Source organism: Dermacentor variabilis, chromosome 3 (assembly GCF_050947875.1).
Source record: "Dermacentor variabilis isolate Ectoservices chromosome 3, ASM5094787v1, whole genome shotgun sequence".
NCBI lineage: Eukaryota > Metazoa > Arthropoda > Arachnida > Ixodida > Ixodidae > Dermacentor > Dermacentor variabilis.
In genome coordinates, this window is record NC_134570.1 from 156,356,406 (window position 1) to 156,374,964 (window position 18,559).

An 18,559-nucleotide genomic window follows, 5' to 3' on the forward strand; every position below is an offset into this window, starting at 1 on the left:
TATGACAGGCCCCTTTGCGCAGGGTGCGGAATGTGACTGGCTGCACTCTTTTTCGGGGAACGAATCCGCTCGCTGTTCATGGGCACTGCTGGAGCACACATGCCGAAGCCGTTCAGGCGCAGCATGGCACGATTTCAGTCAAGTTTTTGCGTTTGGCGCAGTTTGGCGCAGGAATTTGCATTTGTATCAGAACGGCGCAATTGGCACAGGAGTCCCATCCCTGAAAGACATCTCAGAAAAATTCATAGCCCAGAAGAAAGCAAATTAGAAGGACACACAGATTAAAAAGAGCATTCTGCTTTTCAAGTAAGATCACCCGAGGTTTGACTTGCACAACCGTCACCATATCTTTTTTATTATTATTATTTAGAAGGCCTCGCAGACCACCAACCTGTCTTCCCGCACCTTAGCGCTTTGTGTTGCATTCACATTGTGGTCATTACCACAGCCAGTGCATACATCATTTTCTGTGTGCACGACTTTTCATACCCAACCAACTAACCTCCCCCCTTCCACACCCACACCCTTAGACGCCTGCACATGCATTTGCATACTTTGCAATAAGCAGAAGCAGTTGCTAAGAAAAGGTACTATCTTGCTTTAAAACCACCATTTAAGTGATGCAGTCAAGCTCTGCATCAAACACACACACACACACACACACACACACACACACACACACACACACACACACACACACACACACACACACACACACACACACACACACACACACACACACACACACACACACACACACACACACACACACACACACACACACACACACACACACACACACACACACACACACACACACACACACACACACACACACACACACACACACACACACACACACACACACACACACACACACACACACACACACACACACACACACACACACACACACACACACACACACACACACACACACACACACACACACACACACACACACACACACACACACACACACACACACACACACACACACACACACACACACACACAAATATGTACGGCCAACTATCCAGCTGGCCAGTAGTGATGTTAAGGCAGCACTTGGGAATGCTTGTGAGGGACTGTTGTGGATCGCTGGTGGTAGCAGACCTCCAACAGAGGAACCACAACACCGGTGACAGTAAACAGAAAGAAAACATTAGCGAACACACTTGTGGCAATATGTAGCATTACCTTTGTAGCTTCGGAAACGTGAAGTGGATGGTTTAAAGAGGTTTTATAGAGTCAAAGTAAAGAAGTCAAGGGGGAAACAATAGTTTTCCAATATTTCCATTGTACTGACTGAGCCTTCCGAACAAGGAAATGACGTCTGATAATGTGACCACACATTTCTGGTTCAAACAGCTCAGTCAGCACAACGCTTGACATATATGCCTTAGCTTTGTCCATGTCCTTAACACTGTTCCCACCTGTGAATATGAACACCCAATTATACAATGTTTTCATGTTATTAGGCTTCATTGTTTTTATTGCCCTGTTGGATAGCTGTCAGCACAGGAATTACACTATGGAGCCTCTATTGCTATAGAGCGCAGCAAATGATTATGTTACCTTTTAATGCGACCGTTTCAAAATGCACGCCAAGAGCTACAACAGAAAGAAGACTCATCATGTCATCAAAACTTGTGGTGGTTGGTCTCATGGGTCCAGATAACATTGGCATGTATGCACACCCTATGGCTGTGCCATGGTTCCTTCAGCAGCTGACAGGACAAGAAGTACCCCCTGTACTTTCAAGCAAAGCGCAAAAGTGAAAGGACCGATTTGACAGCTTTTGGCAACACAGTGATTGTATGGCCTTTAAAACACCACATCTGACTTTCCGGCAGGCTCTTATGTTGTTTGCGATACCACATGACCAGCACCTTCGCTTTTGGTGACGTGCTGTCTCCTTTTTCTTGTCTAAAGCCACTGTGCGCTTGATGCGCATTTTGAATAGGTCAATTAGCAGGTGCTGTAGTTAAGGATTTGCGGTGCTCTCAAGAAATTTAGGTTTCGTACTGTAATTATGGAGTCAACAGCTAGCTAAAAATGCAAAAAATGCAGAACACACAATTTTTCAGGCCATTGATCCTTTAAAACAACAGATGACCACAGCCAACAGATTGAGTTTAGAACTTTTTTAGAACTGACTTTTCAGCGACACTGCTGTTGTTATTTCACCTGCTTAAGGAAGTTTTCCAAATAAACTTTCACAAAGCAAGTACTCTCCAGTACATATGGCGCCGTGTTCTGCCACAAGAGGACGGCACACGTAATACCACAATCTCTTTATTGTGAGCAAATCTTGCACTGCCCAATCTTTCAAGAGCTTCAAAAGATCTTCACAAACATAACTTATTTTTCATAAAACTTAATGCAGCATTCATAAAATCATAGTATGAGCCCAAATTTGTAAGCATTTCGAAAAATTCAGGACAGTTGGCAGGTACCTTTAAAATTGGTCACAAGTCATGCCCACCTTGATGAACAGTCTGGTGTCTTTCGGGACCCTTTTCAAAAGTAAAGTTTCGCCACCACCATCGGATTACCTTGACATCTTATGCCTTGTGTTTTATCACTGGGAGCTCTTTAAGACAAACGTCCAGCATTACTAGTGGCACACTTCAAACACTAGTTGTACCTTGCTCATCTCGCCATATGCATTTGTAAAATTAATGAATGAACACACAGCAAGCACTTCTATTGCTGGACATGCCACTTTGCATTTGACAATACCAAGTCACTGCCCACAGTTGCATACAACCTAGAATTAGAACAATCAGCACTTAGACTTGGATATAAATACAGTTAACATTAACCTATGGGCTATGGACCAAGGCCAGATCAACATAAACAGTTGTATTCATGTTCTATCATTTTCACACCACTCAAACTTCTTCATTCACCGTTACCGTCCAGGTGGTCTGGTGAATGATAAAGGAATAGAATCAGTTACATTATCTTGGCCGAGACGTCCTTGCAGTATGTTTAAGCCTCACTTTAGGCTTAGTTACACATCATCCCCAACTTGGATGAGTATGTTGAGACAAGTGTCCATGTTGAGGCTCATGAGGAGGTGCTGTTGAACCTTCACGGACGAGACACATAAATACCCCCTAAAAAATGTTTATTTTCTATCTAAAACCTAAATGCGCAAAAGACATTCAGAATAAGCATAATCAAAGAAAACAAATTTTTTCAGTGATTGAAGGAAACACCAGGCCAAAAACTGCAAGTTCGTTTCAGAACAAGCCATCAATGGCTTCATTTGGAAATAGTGCAGACAGCTGCTGTCATATGTGAGCCACAGGAGTACATTTAATTTGCCTTAAATCGCAAGTGTGGATCCCCTCGGCCAGAGATCTTGCACTGGCCTGCCTCTTCTGTTCGTGCTTTCAAAAGAATGCTACCTGCATGCCAGACTTCTTCCTCATCCTGAATTCTTGCTCAACACCAACCAATGATTCAGAAGAACTTCAGTTTGGCCTAGTTGGTGTTTGCTGCATATCACATATACGTTCCCTGGCACATAGCCAGGGAACACGAGCAAAAGTTAACAAAAGATGAATTGGCGCACTTGCCTGCGCACTGCAATGCCTGTCGCTGTGCACCTCTTATTAAGGAGATAAAGATTCTGGGGAGAAGCCAGGATTAGACTGCACGCGAACTGATGGAGGCTTATCACATAAAAAAGAGAGGCCAAGACTGTGTTAGTGACACTTCCATTAGGTTGTTTCAATCGGAAATAGATTTTTTTTATAATTGGTGGCCCCGCTAGGCTGACGAGTGATCTTGTTTGCTGCGTTGTGCGCATGTTCTATTTGTCTATATATGCCCAAAGGCTGCCGTGAATAAACCAGTTGAAAGTTACCGCCCGTGTTGTTGATGTGTTCTCTTCCGCTGTCCTCGTCTTTATTTGCGGTCAATATGATATGCACCAACCAATGACGTTTGCTGCCTGTGATTCATACTAGCCAAGGATGTTGCCAGAAACATAGCACTCAATATTGAAACACTGAAGGGAAAAAGAAAGTTTATTCTAGTATCCTGCCTGCAGACAGCAATTGCCCTTAAAGGGCTAGAAAAGCCTGCGAGAAGAATTGTACACACATGACTGCACGTATATCTTAGCTGCGAGCTTTCCAAATCTCATCAAAGCCAGAGATGCAACTCGGTTGCGGTATGGGAAGTGCGCCGTACCTTGTGAAGCATAACTCCCAGATCGGTGGCAGGTGAAGTATGAAATCTTCGTTCCAATGGAATTCTTCTTTGCACCTGTTGTATGAGCGAAGCGACTGCGAGTGTCCCTCTCCACCTTTTCCTTCCACGACTTGAAGGCTGAACATGTTCATCAAATAAACAAAATAAATGTAATGTGTGTGCAGTGTGGCAGAAATGAAATTAGTATAATGAGAGTCCAAATCTGTTCTGCAGAATATCTTTTGGAACAGTCTATAAAAAAGAAAAAGATGAAATGGCCTGAACAATTCTGCCTGTGTATTGTACATTAGGGCACAGAACAAGTTGCATTCATGTTCTATTATTTTCACAGCCCTCGAGCTTCTTCATGTTCACTGTTACCACCCAGGTGGTGTGGTGAGTGATAAAGAAATAGAATCAGTTAAGTTATCTTGGCCGGCGCATCCTGGAAGTATGTTTTAAAGTATGTAGAGCTATAAAGTTAAAGAGGCCCTGAAACACTTTTTGAATATAGTAAAAAAATGTTGCGGATCTGTTAACGATGCTCCTACAAACATGTGTGCCAGATATTACTGTACTGCATACAGCAAGTAATTTACAATGTCGTGTCAAATAACAGATGCTTGCTCTCGCATCCACAATGTCATCGAAAGCAGTTGGTGGTCGACCAATGCTATGGCTATTTTTGTGTTCGCGACAACATTCTTAGTAATACATGACTGCTCATTCAAGCTAAATAAATGAAAAACACATATGTCTGCAATCTCAAAAGGACAGAAAAATAATTTCCTCTTTGCACTGCACATAGCTGCGTCTGCTTCACACGGCCTTTGAGGTGGCACCAGCGTGCTGCGTAGCAGTCTACCGTGGCCGCCACAGGGTGCCGCATCGAGCCATTTCACCGCGGCGACACTCAACTTTTAGCCAGGGTTTGCCCTCTTGGCTGCTCCGCTGTGTGGCTTCCAGTTCGAAGAGTGAGAAAGTTGGGTACCGGTGCGACAACTCCCCTTACCACTGTACGATCCGAAAAAATTTTTCGGCATGAGATCTGTGGGACGACACACTTTAGTAGCAAGGCCATTCTATGATTAGTTAGAAAAGTGTTTCACGGCCCTTTTAAATTCATCATGTGGTGGAACATGGTAGCTGCAAATAACTTAAAGGGTGAAATTTTCAATTTTGTTAATGGCGATCAAGCATTCATTCCTGTCAGGGCAAAATTTTAGAACAAAGCACAGGACAAAATTTTAAAAGACGACGCTCTGTAGTGTGCCAGAAAAAACTTAGGGAAGCTAGTACCCGGATGTGTGCACCTGCACAATAAAATGCAGTTAATTTAACAGTTAATTTAACTATAAAATGTTATCATGTGAAAGTAGTGTGCTAAGGACCCAGTGACAGTCAAAAAAAACTTTTTTGAAGTGCTGACAGTCAAGTTGCTCGTTATACATCTTCTAACTAAGCATTCTATGAGTATAACTTGAAACTTTCACACACATACTGTGCTGTTGTAAAGACAGTATATATAAGAACTGTAGACTTTATTTGCCTTATTTATTGGAGGGTTGATTATGAAATAGTGGGTCTGTGACTATGTGGCTAAGGGATGGCCAACAAGAATATTTTGAGGTAGCAATGAAGTTTCTATATTATTATTATTATTATTATTATTATTATTATTATTATTATTATTATTATTGCCCTCAACCAAGCTAAAAAGTTACTCATGCAAACCTAACTGTCGTTCAATCTATTAAGATTGCTTAATCTAATATATGGCCACCTACGCGTTGCTGACTGATGCGACCTTTGCGCGAGGGAGTTTCAAGTTTTCATGTTCTGCAAGAGTTAATGTTATTCAAGTTTACTGGCAGCTGCCACACCTTTATTAGTCGATAAATTGATTTACAAATGTCTCGTTATAGTCAAGTCATGCAATTTGTGCAAGTGAGTATTATACACACACAGCACAAATAAAGTGAATGGATGAATGTATCACATTCTAAGTACCCGACTTAACAGTGACATGTCCACAGTGACAGTTGAAAAACAGAGCTCAAGTAGGGCATCCGAATACCAGTTGGCGTGTTACCCCACATTTCTTTCTTCTTTTCCCCCTTCTTTCGCGACTGCTGTACTGCTGGAACAACTTTGCAGAATGCAGTCTCCAGTGGGTGTTTGGAAGAAGGCTTTCAGTAAATATGAAACTGAGTGGGTTGGACATGCAGGAACATTTTTGCCAACCTGTTATTTACGGTTGCGGACGCATATCTTAATAACCTAATTAAATCTCCGATTGACAAACCCGCTAATTCACTTTTAATTAGGAACACTGGGGGGTGCAGGTTGTATTTGCAAAAAAAGCCAGTAAGCAAACGATGCCTCTTTGACAGAAAACAAGTATACTGGCGGGCAACTTTTAATGGTGGTTAGTTACGATTATGCATAGGCAAAATTTATACGTCACAAAGTTTCAGCTTTCAAAAGTGGCGTTTGCCGTATTCCCTCGCTTCTATACCTTTGAGTATACGCAGTCTCCAATATAGCCTAGGCACAATAGCAGAACCCTGCCCGTTCACCTTTTTACAGGTGTGGCGAGGTTACCTTCGCTTGCGATTGAGCCCGATCCAGATGGAAATTCTCGACCGCATTTGGCTCCCTCCTGCAACTTGCGCAAAGGAGTCAATAGCGGCTGAGAATTTCGATCCGGATCGGGCATAAGCCTGGGCCATCTTGCGGCTGTAATCGCACGTCAATGTTTAAGCGAATAAATAAGCACCTTACCTGCCATTGTCGGAAAGTGATGCTTCTCGTACGTCGGCTGGAAATGATGCTCGTTAACATGGTGCGACCTGAGTTCGCCTATAGCGTAGAACACTCCTTGACACTCGTCGCACTCATACTTCGGCGACTTCTGCTGCGAAATGGGTATCTTGTGCACATTTTGTATGTGCCTCTGCACATTGCGCTTCGACGCGCACCGCTGGTCACAGTACTGACACGCAAAGACCGCAGTTTTCTTCATTCGAGAACGCGAAGAGAAGCGCGCGCTTTTACTAGTGCTAGTGCTCATGCTGAAATGCCATACAATAAAGAGCCAACTTTGGAAATGCGAGCCTAAAGTACGATGCGCGAGAACGCCCCGGATCGTTCCGGAGAATGCTATATATCAGTGTTGGCAGATCGCGCCTACAAAATATTGCCAATAAGCCTTCATTGTGTCTACCGAGAAGAACCCGAGAAGAAAAAGAAAGGCCAAGTTACGGTAGTGTTTTTGATGTCATCTTTTGTAGGCAAAACTAGTGGGTTTGGTTATTGTCTTTCTCGCGGGTACTTCTGGAAAGTCATACTCAACGCAGTCAGCGTGACCCATTAGTAGCAAAGTCAGCAACCAATCAGCTGTACGCGCCAAAATCAAACTCGGAGGCGCGCCAGTCGAAGAAATCGCCGATTACGATATTTCCTAAAGCAAAATTCGAGCACAGCTCTACATCTGTTTTCATTTCACGATATCCCAAGCAAAAGAATGAGCTCGGCGGAAGATCGGGCCGACGCACATGGCCAATTAAAAAGTAGGCGGCCTGATCTAGGCCGTTTGGGTCGGGCCGGGCTTGGTTTTTACAAGTGGCGAGCCCGTTCGCCTACCACCGGCAGGCGGTCGGCCTACGGCACCGGGGTGACCGCTGGTTATATCATTCTGGCCGTGTTCGGCCGACCGCGGGCGACACATGGGCCGACGACTTCCCCACGACGGCAACAATATGGCTTGTCCGCAGCCAGCGTTATTTTGCCAGCATTCATATACTTAGGTTTTCTTTTCTTTCTTTCTTCTGGCGCGCCGTTGGCTTGTTGCTAGGTGATGCAAGAAAAATTGATGGAGGATTGGTGGAAGGAAAGTAAGGAAACGACAAACAACGGAGGCGTACAAAAACGGATGGATGGATGGATGGATGGATGTTATGAGCGTCCCCTTTGGAACGGGGCGGTGGGTTGCGCCACCAAGCTCTTGCTATTACACTGCCTAATGTTCCACCCAGCTTAGAAAAGAAAGAGAAAAGAAACACGATGAACTCCCACAACCAAATTTTCTTACCCCGATTGTGAACTTTGCTTTTGTACGTCACCCTTCTTTGTTTTGTCGTTTCCCTACTTTTCTTCCACCAATCTTCCAATCACCTCTTCAGTGGCGTAGCAACGAGGGGGGCCGGGGGGCCGTGGGCCCCGGGTGCAAGGGGCCGGGGGAGGGGGGGATGTCATATACGTCTGAAGACACCCCTCTTTCCGCGGGCAACACCCGGAGGGGGGGGGGGTGACAGAAGTCCTATGGGCCCCGCGTGCCAGACGACTTAGCTACGCCACTGCACCTCTTACTAATCTCTATTGCGGACATGTTTACTTTTCCCCTGCTCTCGCTGAATCCAAGGTACCCGAAGGCTTCAAGGAGGCTAATGGTGCCTAACTCGACCGCTGGGCAGGTGTCTTCAAATTCTAATAAAGCATGCTCCATCGTTTCCCTAGCTTTACCGCAGCAAACACATATCTCGCTTTATAGGTGCGTGTTCTAAGGCATCCCGATCTCGCTTCGAAAAGTAATGAGCTTCCCTTTGAGTTATGATAAATTGTTTCTTTCCCGATTTCGTTTTTTCCTCTTAAGTATTCACTCATGGCAGGTTTATTTTCCACAGCCGCCACCCATGAGATTATTTCAGCCTCTCCGACTTTTCGCTTGACGTTCTTTGTTGCTGTGTTGCTCACCCTACAGGCCGCATATTTGCTGGTAAGCTTCCTACTTCTTTTCCTCCACTGTGAATAAATTTTGTTCCTGTACAGATACCTCAACACCTTCCCAGCCCATTTATTTACTTCCGTATTCCTCAGTCGTTCTTTATAATCAATCTTACTGTAGGCTTCCCTCACTTCAAAACTAGTCCAGCCCATATCACCCTGCACAGCTTCATTTGTAGTCTTCCCGTGAGCGCCCAATGCGAGGCGTCCCAGTGCGTCCCAGTGACCTTTGGTTCCCATGGAGTCCTGATTGCAGCCCTGATTTCAAGCAAACAGCCACATTTCCAAAAGTAAGTCCTGGAACTATTACACCTTTCCACATTCACCAGAGCACCTCGTACCTATTGTATCCCCATAGGGTTCTGGGCTTCATTATGGCTGCATTTCTCTTCCCCTTTACTGTTATTGTTTTTTCCTGTGTATCCATATATCTGTTGCCTTCGTTTATCCATATACTACGGTATATATATTCTTTTACCCAAGGTATTTGCTGGCCCTGTATTGTTCACTGTTTTCATTGAATACCATAACAACTGATTTTCTAACACTAAATTTCAAACCTAAATTCTCGCCTTCTTGTCCACAGATATCAGTTGGGATAAAGGACACCTCTGCCTCAGTCCCTTGTTGATATGAACTTTCTCCTCGCTCCTCATACTTTCCCATTCAATGCAAACGGTGTTTTCTAGGTAAATCTCTCTCAAAAGCTATAGGCAATCGTCACCTAAGCCTTCCCCTTCCGGAATATCCCACAAAGTGTTGCGGTCTACGTTGTGATACGCTCCTGTAATGTCTTAAAAGGCGACATATAACGTCTGCTTTCTACCCTGGATATTTCAATACACTGAGTAAGAACAAATAAGCTATCATCCAAACGCCTACCTATTCTGAAGCTATTCTGAAGTTCTGCCAAAATTCCATTATTCTCTGCCCATGCCTGCAGCTTTAATTTGATTACCTGCATTGCTAACCTGTATATTACCTATGTAGTGGTCAACGGTATATACGAGTGAATTCTATATTTCTCTCCCTTACCTTTATAAATTAAATTCATTCTACATTGTCGCCAACCGTCTGGTATTGGTGCAGCCTTTAAAGTTTTTTCCACTGCTTTCACCAGAGCTTTCATACTTTTTGGTCCTAGTTCATTTATCAGCCTAACGGGAACCTCGTCTAGCCCTGTGGCTGCGCGCTCAGGAATTTTCTCCTCGGCTTTCTTTCGGTTGAAATTTGTCAGCACCAGCTCCTTTTCCATCTCGTTACCTTTCATGCTTTTTTTTTTCCTTCAAATACAACCTCGTCATCGCCTTGGAAAGATTCGGCTGATATTTTTCGGATGTAATTTATTGCCGCTTCTCCTTCCAGTCTGTTTCCATCTTCGTCTATAGAATGTACTGTTTTATTGTTGTTGACTTCCTGCCTAATAATCTTATGTTGTTCCAAAATATTCTAGGTGCGGCTTTCTTTTTCTCACGTATTTCTGACAACCAACGTTCACTTCCAGTTTCTATATTTGCTTGCACCAGTATTTGCACCATAGACTTTTTCCCCCGGTATATTTCCCATTTACTGGTTACTTCCTCCGGCGGCATCTGCGCTTTCTTTGCCTGCCTGTGCTCCCTAGATGCTTTCTGTCGTTCAGCGATCGCTTCTCGTATCTCCCTGTTCCACCAGCTTTTCGGTTTCTTTTTCCCGTTCCAACGAACACGTTTCTCTTTCCGTATTTCTGTCGTTATTACACTTAGAAGCTCACTATAATCCCACTCTTTACTTGGCCATTTGCCAAGTTCTTCCTCGACTCTAGTGACTATATTCGTTATTTGTTCAGCGTTCAATTTGGACTGGCCATTTTGCACTCCTTGCTGGCTTTCCCAACTACATATCCCATTTTCAAAATGATGCGTTTATGGCCACCCCAGTGCTGCTATACCCTTCCTCGTCAATGACCATTTCTCTCATTATCATGAATTCCTTCTGTCGTCAGACAGTAATCAATGGTCGATTGCCGGTTTCCCACTTCCACGTGATCTGCCTTTCACACTTAGGTCCTGTATTCACGATAACGAGGTTATGTTGCTCACAAAGGTGAAACGGATGGATGGATGGAAGGTAGGAGCGTCCCCTTTGAAACAGGGTGATGGCAGTTGCCACCATGCTCAGCTTTTTATTTTAGTTTAACTGTGTTGTAAGTTATTAAAATTCGCTATTTTCTTTAAATACTTCTTCCTACACTTTTAACTTTATGTCACCTCTCTGATTTTGGGACACTAATCTTCCAATCGCTTTTTGCTAATTTCCACCGCATATTTATTAACATGACTATTGTTATGGGGGTATAAACCCTAGCGTGACTGTGCCCGCATCGAAATCGGGATGGATACCATCACATTTTAGTATGAGGTGTTCTATTGTTTCTACAGATTTACCACACACAGTACATATGTCTTCTTAGTTAAACTTGTTTTTATAGCTGCGCGTTCTAAGACATCCTGACTTAGCTTCAAAGAGTAGGGCACTGTCTCTTGAGTTATCATAAAACGTTTCCTTCCTGATCTGTTGTTTCCAATATCGATATAGTTCAACACTATGCTTCTTTTCCATTGAATTTATCAAATTTTTACCTTCAGTGTTTTTAATCTGTCGTTTAATGCTCTGTCTTTCTCCGTCCTCGTGTCTGCCATACTTACTGGTTAGCTTCCTAGTTCTTTTCCGCCATTTTAAGTCAAAGCTCTTTCTGTATAGATATTTAAATACATTAGCTGCCCACCTGTTATCGTCCAATTTTCTCAAGCGTTTTTCGTATAGGATTTTACTCTGAGCTTCCCGTGCTTCGAACGATGCCCAGCCCATATCCCCCTGTACTGCCTCGTTCGTGGTTTTCCCGTAGGCACCTAGTGCTAATCTTCCAACAGCTCTCCGATTTACTTCCAGTATCGACTGAACTTCTGCCCTTAAGCACAGGACCGCATTCCCGAAAGCAAGCCCCGGCACCATTACTCCCTTCCAAATACCTCTCAGTACCTCATACCTGTTGTACCCCCACAATGCCCTACGCTTCATTATCCCGGCATCTCTTCGCCCTTTTGCTATGAGAGACTGTTCGTGCTTTTCGTGTGCATCTGTCCTTTGTTTATCCACACCCCGACATATTTATATTCGGCCACTCGGGGCATTTCATGGCCTTGTATTGTAAGCTCCTGATCAGTTGTATCGTTGAAACGTGCGGCAAGGCCAGCGTCACCTGGTGGTGCTGCAAGGAACCCATCGGCGCGCCCTCCCGCTCTGATTGGTTGAGTTTTGGCTCACGGACACAGCAGGTGAATTGAGGGGTAGAGGTATACCGCTTCGTTGTGAAACGAATATTGTAGCGAAGTGACGCAGCCGTGAGATATCAGACGCATAAACTCACCAGGGAGACGGAAGAATGGGGATGAGCTCCGGCAGGGGAAGTCCAAATCCGCAGGTACGACGACGAGAGTAGCATTTGAACTAGATTTATTCTCTTGGTATTTACCTTAAGTTTAAACTGTACAAAATATATACAAGCAAAACGATGTCATACCCGTCGTCGTCGGCCTGCCTGACCGGCCTGGTCTCCCCTGGTGAAGATGCGCCGTCTGCTGCTGTCTACTTGCTCACTCTAAACTACCCCAAACTATTCCTTAAGTAAGTTTCCCCAGCATCCAAGAGACACTTTTCTCCACCAATGGGCTACTTCGTTACTCCGACCAATCAGGCAAGCCGACATCATCCAATAAGCGGCAGAGTTCAAGGGGTCAAGAAATGGTCGCGTCAACACTCCGTGCACAAAAGCGCTCTGACCATAACTAATTGGCCTTTGACAGCCGAGCGTGAGAAGACGACGCGACATGTGCAGGTGTGACGTCAGGTGCGGCGGGGGCGGCGGCCGCGCGGCAGCACTGTCCGCGGCGCCGTCGAGGTACAAAGGTTTGCCCCGCGTCAAGGACCCCACAAAATTCCCCGAAAGACAGCAAAGAAGGCCGCGTTACATTGTCTTCGCGACACCTCCCCCCTACGAAAAAGAGTGTCCCACTCGTTACAAATCATTACTGCAAAATAAAACATGGCTCAAGAAGTTAAACGCGCACATTAGGGATTCATATAAAAAACTGAAGTATCCGTAAGGAAGATTTAGCATCACGTAAAACAAAACAAACAAGTTTTGACAAAATGGAAACAAGATGCACAAGACAAGAAACAAAGTTCATTCGTGCGCGCTACACAAGAAAATTAACAATGAAGATTATTCGCTTGAGCTGTAATACACATCAGTGTCTGTGTCATACGGAGCGATGGTTCGAGGCTCAGCCTCCTTATGAAATGTCCTCCAGTTATATGTACTCCAGTTGGAGTAAAGTTCAGTCCCGTGCGGGTTCTTGGCTTGTCCTCGATCACTAGTCGACATCTCACACACACGATTACACGGGGCATGCCTCCGGTCACCACAACTACATCGTTGCACAACGCGACGAACACAACATATTTTCTTTTTCTTTGGACGTTCGTTATCAGATTTCCCGTCTGCGTCGTCATCGGAGCACTGTCTCACATGGCACTGTTTTAAGCGCGCAACATTAAAAGCGTCGCGTTTGTTGCCGGTTTGGTCGGCTAGAATCTGAGCGGAGTCCGTTTGGTGGGCCGCTTTCTTGGCGTCCTGGGTTCCGCGTTGTGTTCCTTGGCCTTCCTGAAGTAGACGCTCATTTTTCGAGCTTACAAAGGGGGCGACACTGGCTGGCTTTCTGTGGGCGAGCGGCTCTTTCTGGCAGTCGGAGCAGGATAGGACATACTTGGTGACGTGGCAAAACATCTTTGGCCAGAAATAGCGGCGGCGAACTTTCTCCCATGTGCGCTTGACACCGAGGTGGCCTGCCGTGGTGTCGTCATGGCAGTGCCTCAGAACCTCCGATCTCAAACACTTGGGGACAACGAGTGCTGCGCGATCTTCTTGAAAGCCTTTCGCTCTTCTGTACAATACACCGTCGACCAGCCGAAAGCTCCGTGCCGTTCTTTTCATTTTTCTGACAACGGGCGCACTCGGCTGCTCTAGGTGCTGTATTATTTCTTGCATCCAGGAATCCTCTCTTTGCTTTTCGCCGATGTCCACATGATCCAGCACGAGCAACGGTAAGGGATTTTTGTCGCTTGCTGGCGCGGAATCATGCGGCAGTCGGGGAAGCGTGCGGGAGTTGCCTTGCTCAAAGTTAGAGCGCTGCTCCGTCCCCTGGGGTCCGTTTTCCTGGAGCCATTGCCGGCACTGGGGCGCAAAGTGGCCGATGCGGTCGCATAGCTGGCAGCGTGGTCGCTCGTCGTCGTCACGGGTATTTCCCGCTGGCCAAGGCACTGGAGGACGACGCACATCTTGTTCGATACCTTTCAGGCGGTCAAATAATGAGGCTATAGAGTCCGCGATCGTCCTCAAGTCCCTGTCGCGGTCGGTGGCCTCCCGCGGGCAGTGACGCTCTGCCGCAGCGCAGGTGGCGAGACATGTTGGAGGCGGCTGCACTGTTGCTCCAGCGGGTGTCACTCCGGCGGCAGGTGCCGAGGCGAATGGGTAGCATGACTGCCGGCCGGCAGAGAAATGGGTGCCGGTCACTTCTATCAAAAAAGCTGCCCAATCAATTCGGCGTAAAATTTCGAGGAAAGCAGAGCAGCTGTCCGGGTTTGCAATGAGAATTTTTTCCAGCACGTCCGGACGCAATCCGCGCATGAGGTGCCGCATCCGCTCCTCTTCCGTCATAGATGGATTGGCTCTGGCGCACAGCTGCACAACGTCATAATAATAATCTTCGTGAGATTCTGATGGCAGCTGCGTTCGGTTTTGGAGCCGCAAATATGCGATCTCAACTGGGTGGCGACTTGTGAAAGACGTTTTTAAGAGCGTCGTCCACTCTTTCCATGTATTAGGGGCACCCGTTAAAATTTGCGTGGTGTGCCACTTTTTTGCATTGCCCTCTAATGCTAAATATAAAAATTTTACTTTCGTCCCTTCATCCCAGTTATTGAGGGAGGTTACGTGTTCGTAGAAAAGCAGCCACTCGGATATTGACTCTTCGGGCGTGCCTCTAAAGACTGGCGGTCCGATGAAAGGTTCCGCTTGAGGGATGGACATGGTAGCGAGGACAGTAGGGGGTTCGGTCATGGTCGAGCTGTTAGAGCTAGGTTCTTCGGGTTTGTTGCCACGGCCGATGATATTACTGCGTGGCCTTCGGTACCCAGCACACTCCACCACTTTGTAGCGAAGTGACGCAGCCGTGAGATATCAGACGCATAAACTCACCAGGGAGACGGAAGAATGGGGATGAGCTCCGGCAGGGGAAGTCCAAATCCGCAGGTACGACGACGAGAGTAGCATTTGAACTAGATTTACTCTCTTGGTATTTACCTTCAGTTTAAACTGTACAAAATATATACAAGCAAAACGATGTCATACCCGTCGTCGTCGGCCTGCCTGACCGGCCTGGTACCGTTGTCAGATGGGAAGAGGACTTGGCAACCAGAGGCGCCGCGTCCCAGAGCTTTCATGTACTCATCAACCCAGCATCATTCGATACATTGACCCCGGTACTCCCCCACAACCCGGGCTGACTGGGTGGGGGGACTTGGTTCGGGCCAACGGTCCTTCCCGGACAAGGGGGCTGTTGCGGTGCAGTCCAACTGAGGGACTGCACTCAACACACAAACAGCCATGTCGGTCTTGCAGGGCACAAGCCTGACTGACCCTCGGACTGCCCTGACGCAAAAGAGGTCAAGGCATACAACCATGGAGACCACCAAAGCCGTCCGCGGAGCAGCGCGACCACTTGAGGGTGCACCACCACCGGTTCCAGCTCTGGGTTCCACTGAGCCAAACAAAACCCCGTAGATCGACTGGCGCACACGGCCGAGTCGTGCGACCTTTGGAGCATGCATCATAACTTAATGGATAGCTTTCCACCTGACTCGTCAAAAATCACGGCAGGACGAGCCCACACTTCGAGAAACTTCTTCTCGCCCAAGCGGTGCCGCTCCCGGGTGAGGTGGAACCAGACCTCCTTCCGTGCTTTCGCAAGCACTTCGTGAAGGCCCGGTGCCCGACCCCCGAAAATTGCATCGCAGCGTGCCAGCCAAACTTGGTATGAGCACTCGGCGAGCAGAAGCACGAACTGGTTGATCGCCTGATTGGGCAAAGGGTGCAAAAATCGGACTGTCTCATAAGGAACGCCTGGGAGCCTAAATAGACTAGCAACTCTTTGGAGAAGAGCTGCAGGAAGCAAACACTGCGTAAAGATATGAACTGAGTCCTCACGAGCGCCACAGAAAGGACACACTCCACGAGCCGGGATGGCTGTGAAGGGCCTGTAGCTCAACGGCAGGCACCCTCGCGCCAGGCGGTACATAAAGGTGGCTCGCCTGGCGTCGAGGTAACCGGCCGTAATGAGCTTCCAGTTTGGCCTGTGAATCGACAGGTCGTACCTTTGGCAATGTGGGGGGAGTCCTGGGGTGAGGATATCCACTAACTCTTGGAGTGGAGCTGAAACTACGTCGATGCCTGGGTGAACCTTGCGGAGGCTTACCAAAGAGTTGGCAGCCGCCGCATAAATGGTGGACGGGGTACCTGAACGAGGAACACAGTGGGAAAATGTGCTCTGCGAGAACAAGCGGAGTCGGGTGCTAAGAAAGAAGGAAGTTAAGCTTCGAGTTAGGAGCATATCCGAGTTAAGAGCGACCTGGGTCCACCTGACGTGTAGTGCAGTAGCCACGATGCCCAGGTCGGGAATTCCGAGTCCTCCCTTGTCCCTGGGCAACTTGAGCACCCGCCTAGCTACACAACCAGTTGTACCCTTCCAGAGGAAGCGAAACAAGACCCTCTCCAAGATAAGCTTGGTTCGGGTTGGAATAGGAGACACACACGCCACATACGTCAGAAAGGAAAACAGAAGTGAGCGAAGGATTGTCGCTCGAGCAGTCAAAGGGCATGACAACGCGCTGAATTCCTGAACCCTGGCTTCAAGCTTCTCCTTAGCCTGTTGCCAGTTTTCGGGAGAGAGACCATCTGGTTCGAACTGGAAGCCTAGAATCCGCAGCCGCGTTTTCACGGGGAGACCATGAACGGGCTGCGGACTGGAAGGAGTGGAGTTCAAGTACATTGCTGCACTTTTCGACCTATTCAACCTCGCACCGCTCGCCCCGCAGTAACTGTCCATGACCTCCAGGACGCCGCAAGCTGATGCTTCGTCCGGGACGACAATGGACAAGTCGTCTGCATAGGCAAAGAGTGCAACCGGGGGGGAACCTGGTGGAAGTAGGAACCTGCCAATTCTGCTGTCACAAGACAACCTCTGCAGAAGCGGTTCAAAAGCGAGTACGTAGAGGGCAGGTGAGAGCGGGTCCCCCTGTCGCACACCACGTCCCACAATGAACGCCTCCGAGAGGCGGTCTCGTATGAGAACAGCAGAAGTCGGTCGAGAATACAAAGCTTGGATCATCTGTCTAAAACCCACACTAAAACCAGCCTCTTCCAAAACACGGAAAAGGTACCTATGGCTAATGATATCGAAAGCCTTCTCCTGATCGAAGGAGCAAAGAATACCTGGAAGTTTCCTGGTATTTGCCCACAGGAGAAGGTCCCTTAGTGCTATACCGTGAAGCTGAGTAGAGCGCCCCTGGACACAACATGCCTGGTATGGACCCAAAACAGTGCTGAGCACTGGCGTGAGTCGCATACACAGGCACTTTGCTATGAGCTTATAATCGCAGTTCAGAAGTGTGATTGGACGCCATGCTCTCAGATCGGAGCTCCTCGACTCGTCCTTACAAAGGAGAGTGATTAACCCCTCTCGTTGAGACGCTGACAAAGTCCCTTCACTGAGTAGCCGGTTCACCAGTGATGTGAATGGCTTCCCTAACAGTGTCCAAAATTTAACATAAAATTCGACTGTCAGACCGTCGGATCCCGGACTGCGATTACGCTTCATAGACTTCAATGCCGAAAAAAGCTCGTCCTCATCTATGGCTGAGTCGCACACTTGCGGCGGCTCAGCTGGCGAAGCAAAAGGAAACGCAGTTGGAGTGGCAGCTGGTTCGGCATACAAGGTCATGTAAAACTGCTTCGCCAGTGCAAGAACTCCATCTGGTGAATCGACTATGCTACCATCGCTTGGATCTATTAGGGAAGAGAGAGTTGTGCTCTTCCTTGAGAGATGTTTACGTAGGACGTTTCTGCTGCACCACGCTTCCATTTCCCACAGCTCTGCTCGGGTTGTGGCCCTCAAGCCATCCCAGCGTCGCTGCAGGAGAATCCGAAGTTCCTTTCGGAGTGAGGCCAGCGCCGAAGCAACTCCAGGACCGCCGGACAGTGGCCTCGAGAGCAGGAGGATCGCGTCGGAGACGATTTTAATCTCCTCACGCTCCTCGCGCGCTCGACGCTTGCCCCAAGACCTGAAGCACTCACGCACTCTGACCTTCACGTCATCCCATTCTGTACCACTTAGATTCGCTCTATTGTGCAGCGATCGAAAAAGAATGGATGATACCTCTGCGGTTGCCTGCCTGTCTTTTAGAAGAC

General features: G+C 47.2%; 1 protein-coding gene across 2 annotated transcripts in view; it reads right to left on the reverse strand.

Moving 5' to 3' along the window:
• Nucleotides 1-7,386, reverse strand: part of LOC142576437 (uncharacterized) — a 43,211-nt gene extending 35,825 nt beyond the window's left edge. For both annotated transcript variants that reach the window (XM_075686572.1, XM_075686573.1), the window contains exons 1-2: nt 6,994-7,386; nt 4,210-4,347 (exon numbers count right to left, since the gene is read on the reverse strand). In XM_075686572.1, coding sequence (XP_075542687.1) covers nt 4,210-4,347; nt 6,994-7,282 — 427 coding nt within the window. In that variant the 5' untranslated portion in view covers nt 7,283-7,386. The remainder of the gene's footprint in view (nt 1-4,209; nt 4,348-6,993) is intronic.
• Nucleotides 7,387-18,559: the final 11,173 nt, after the last annotated feature.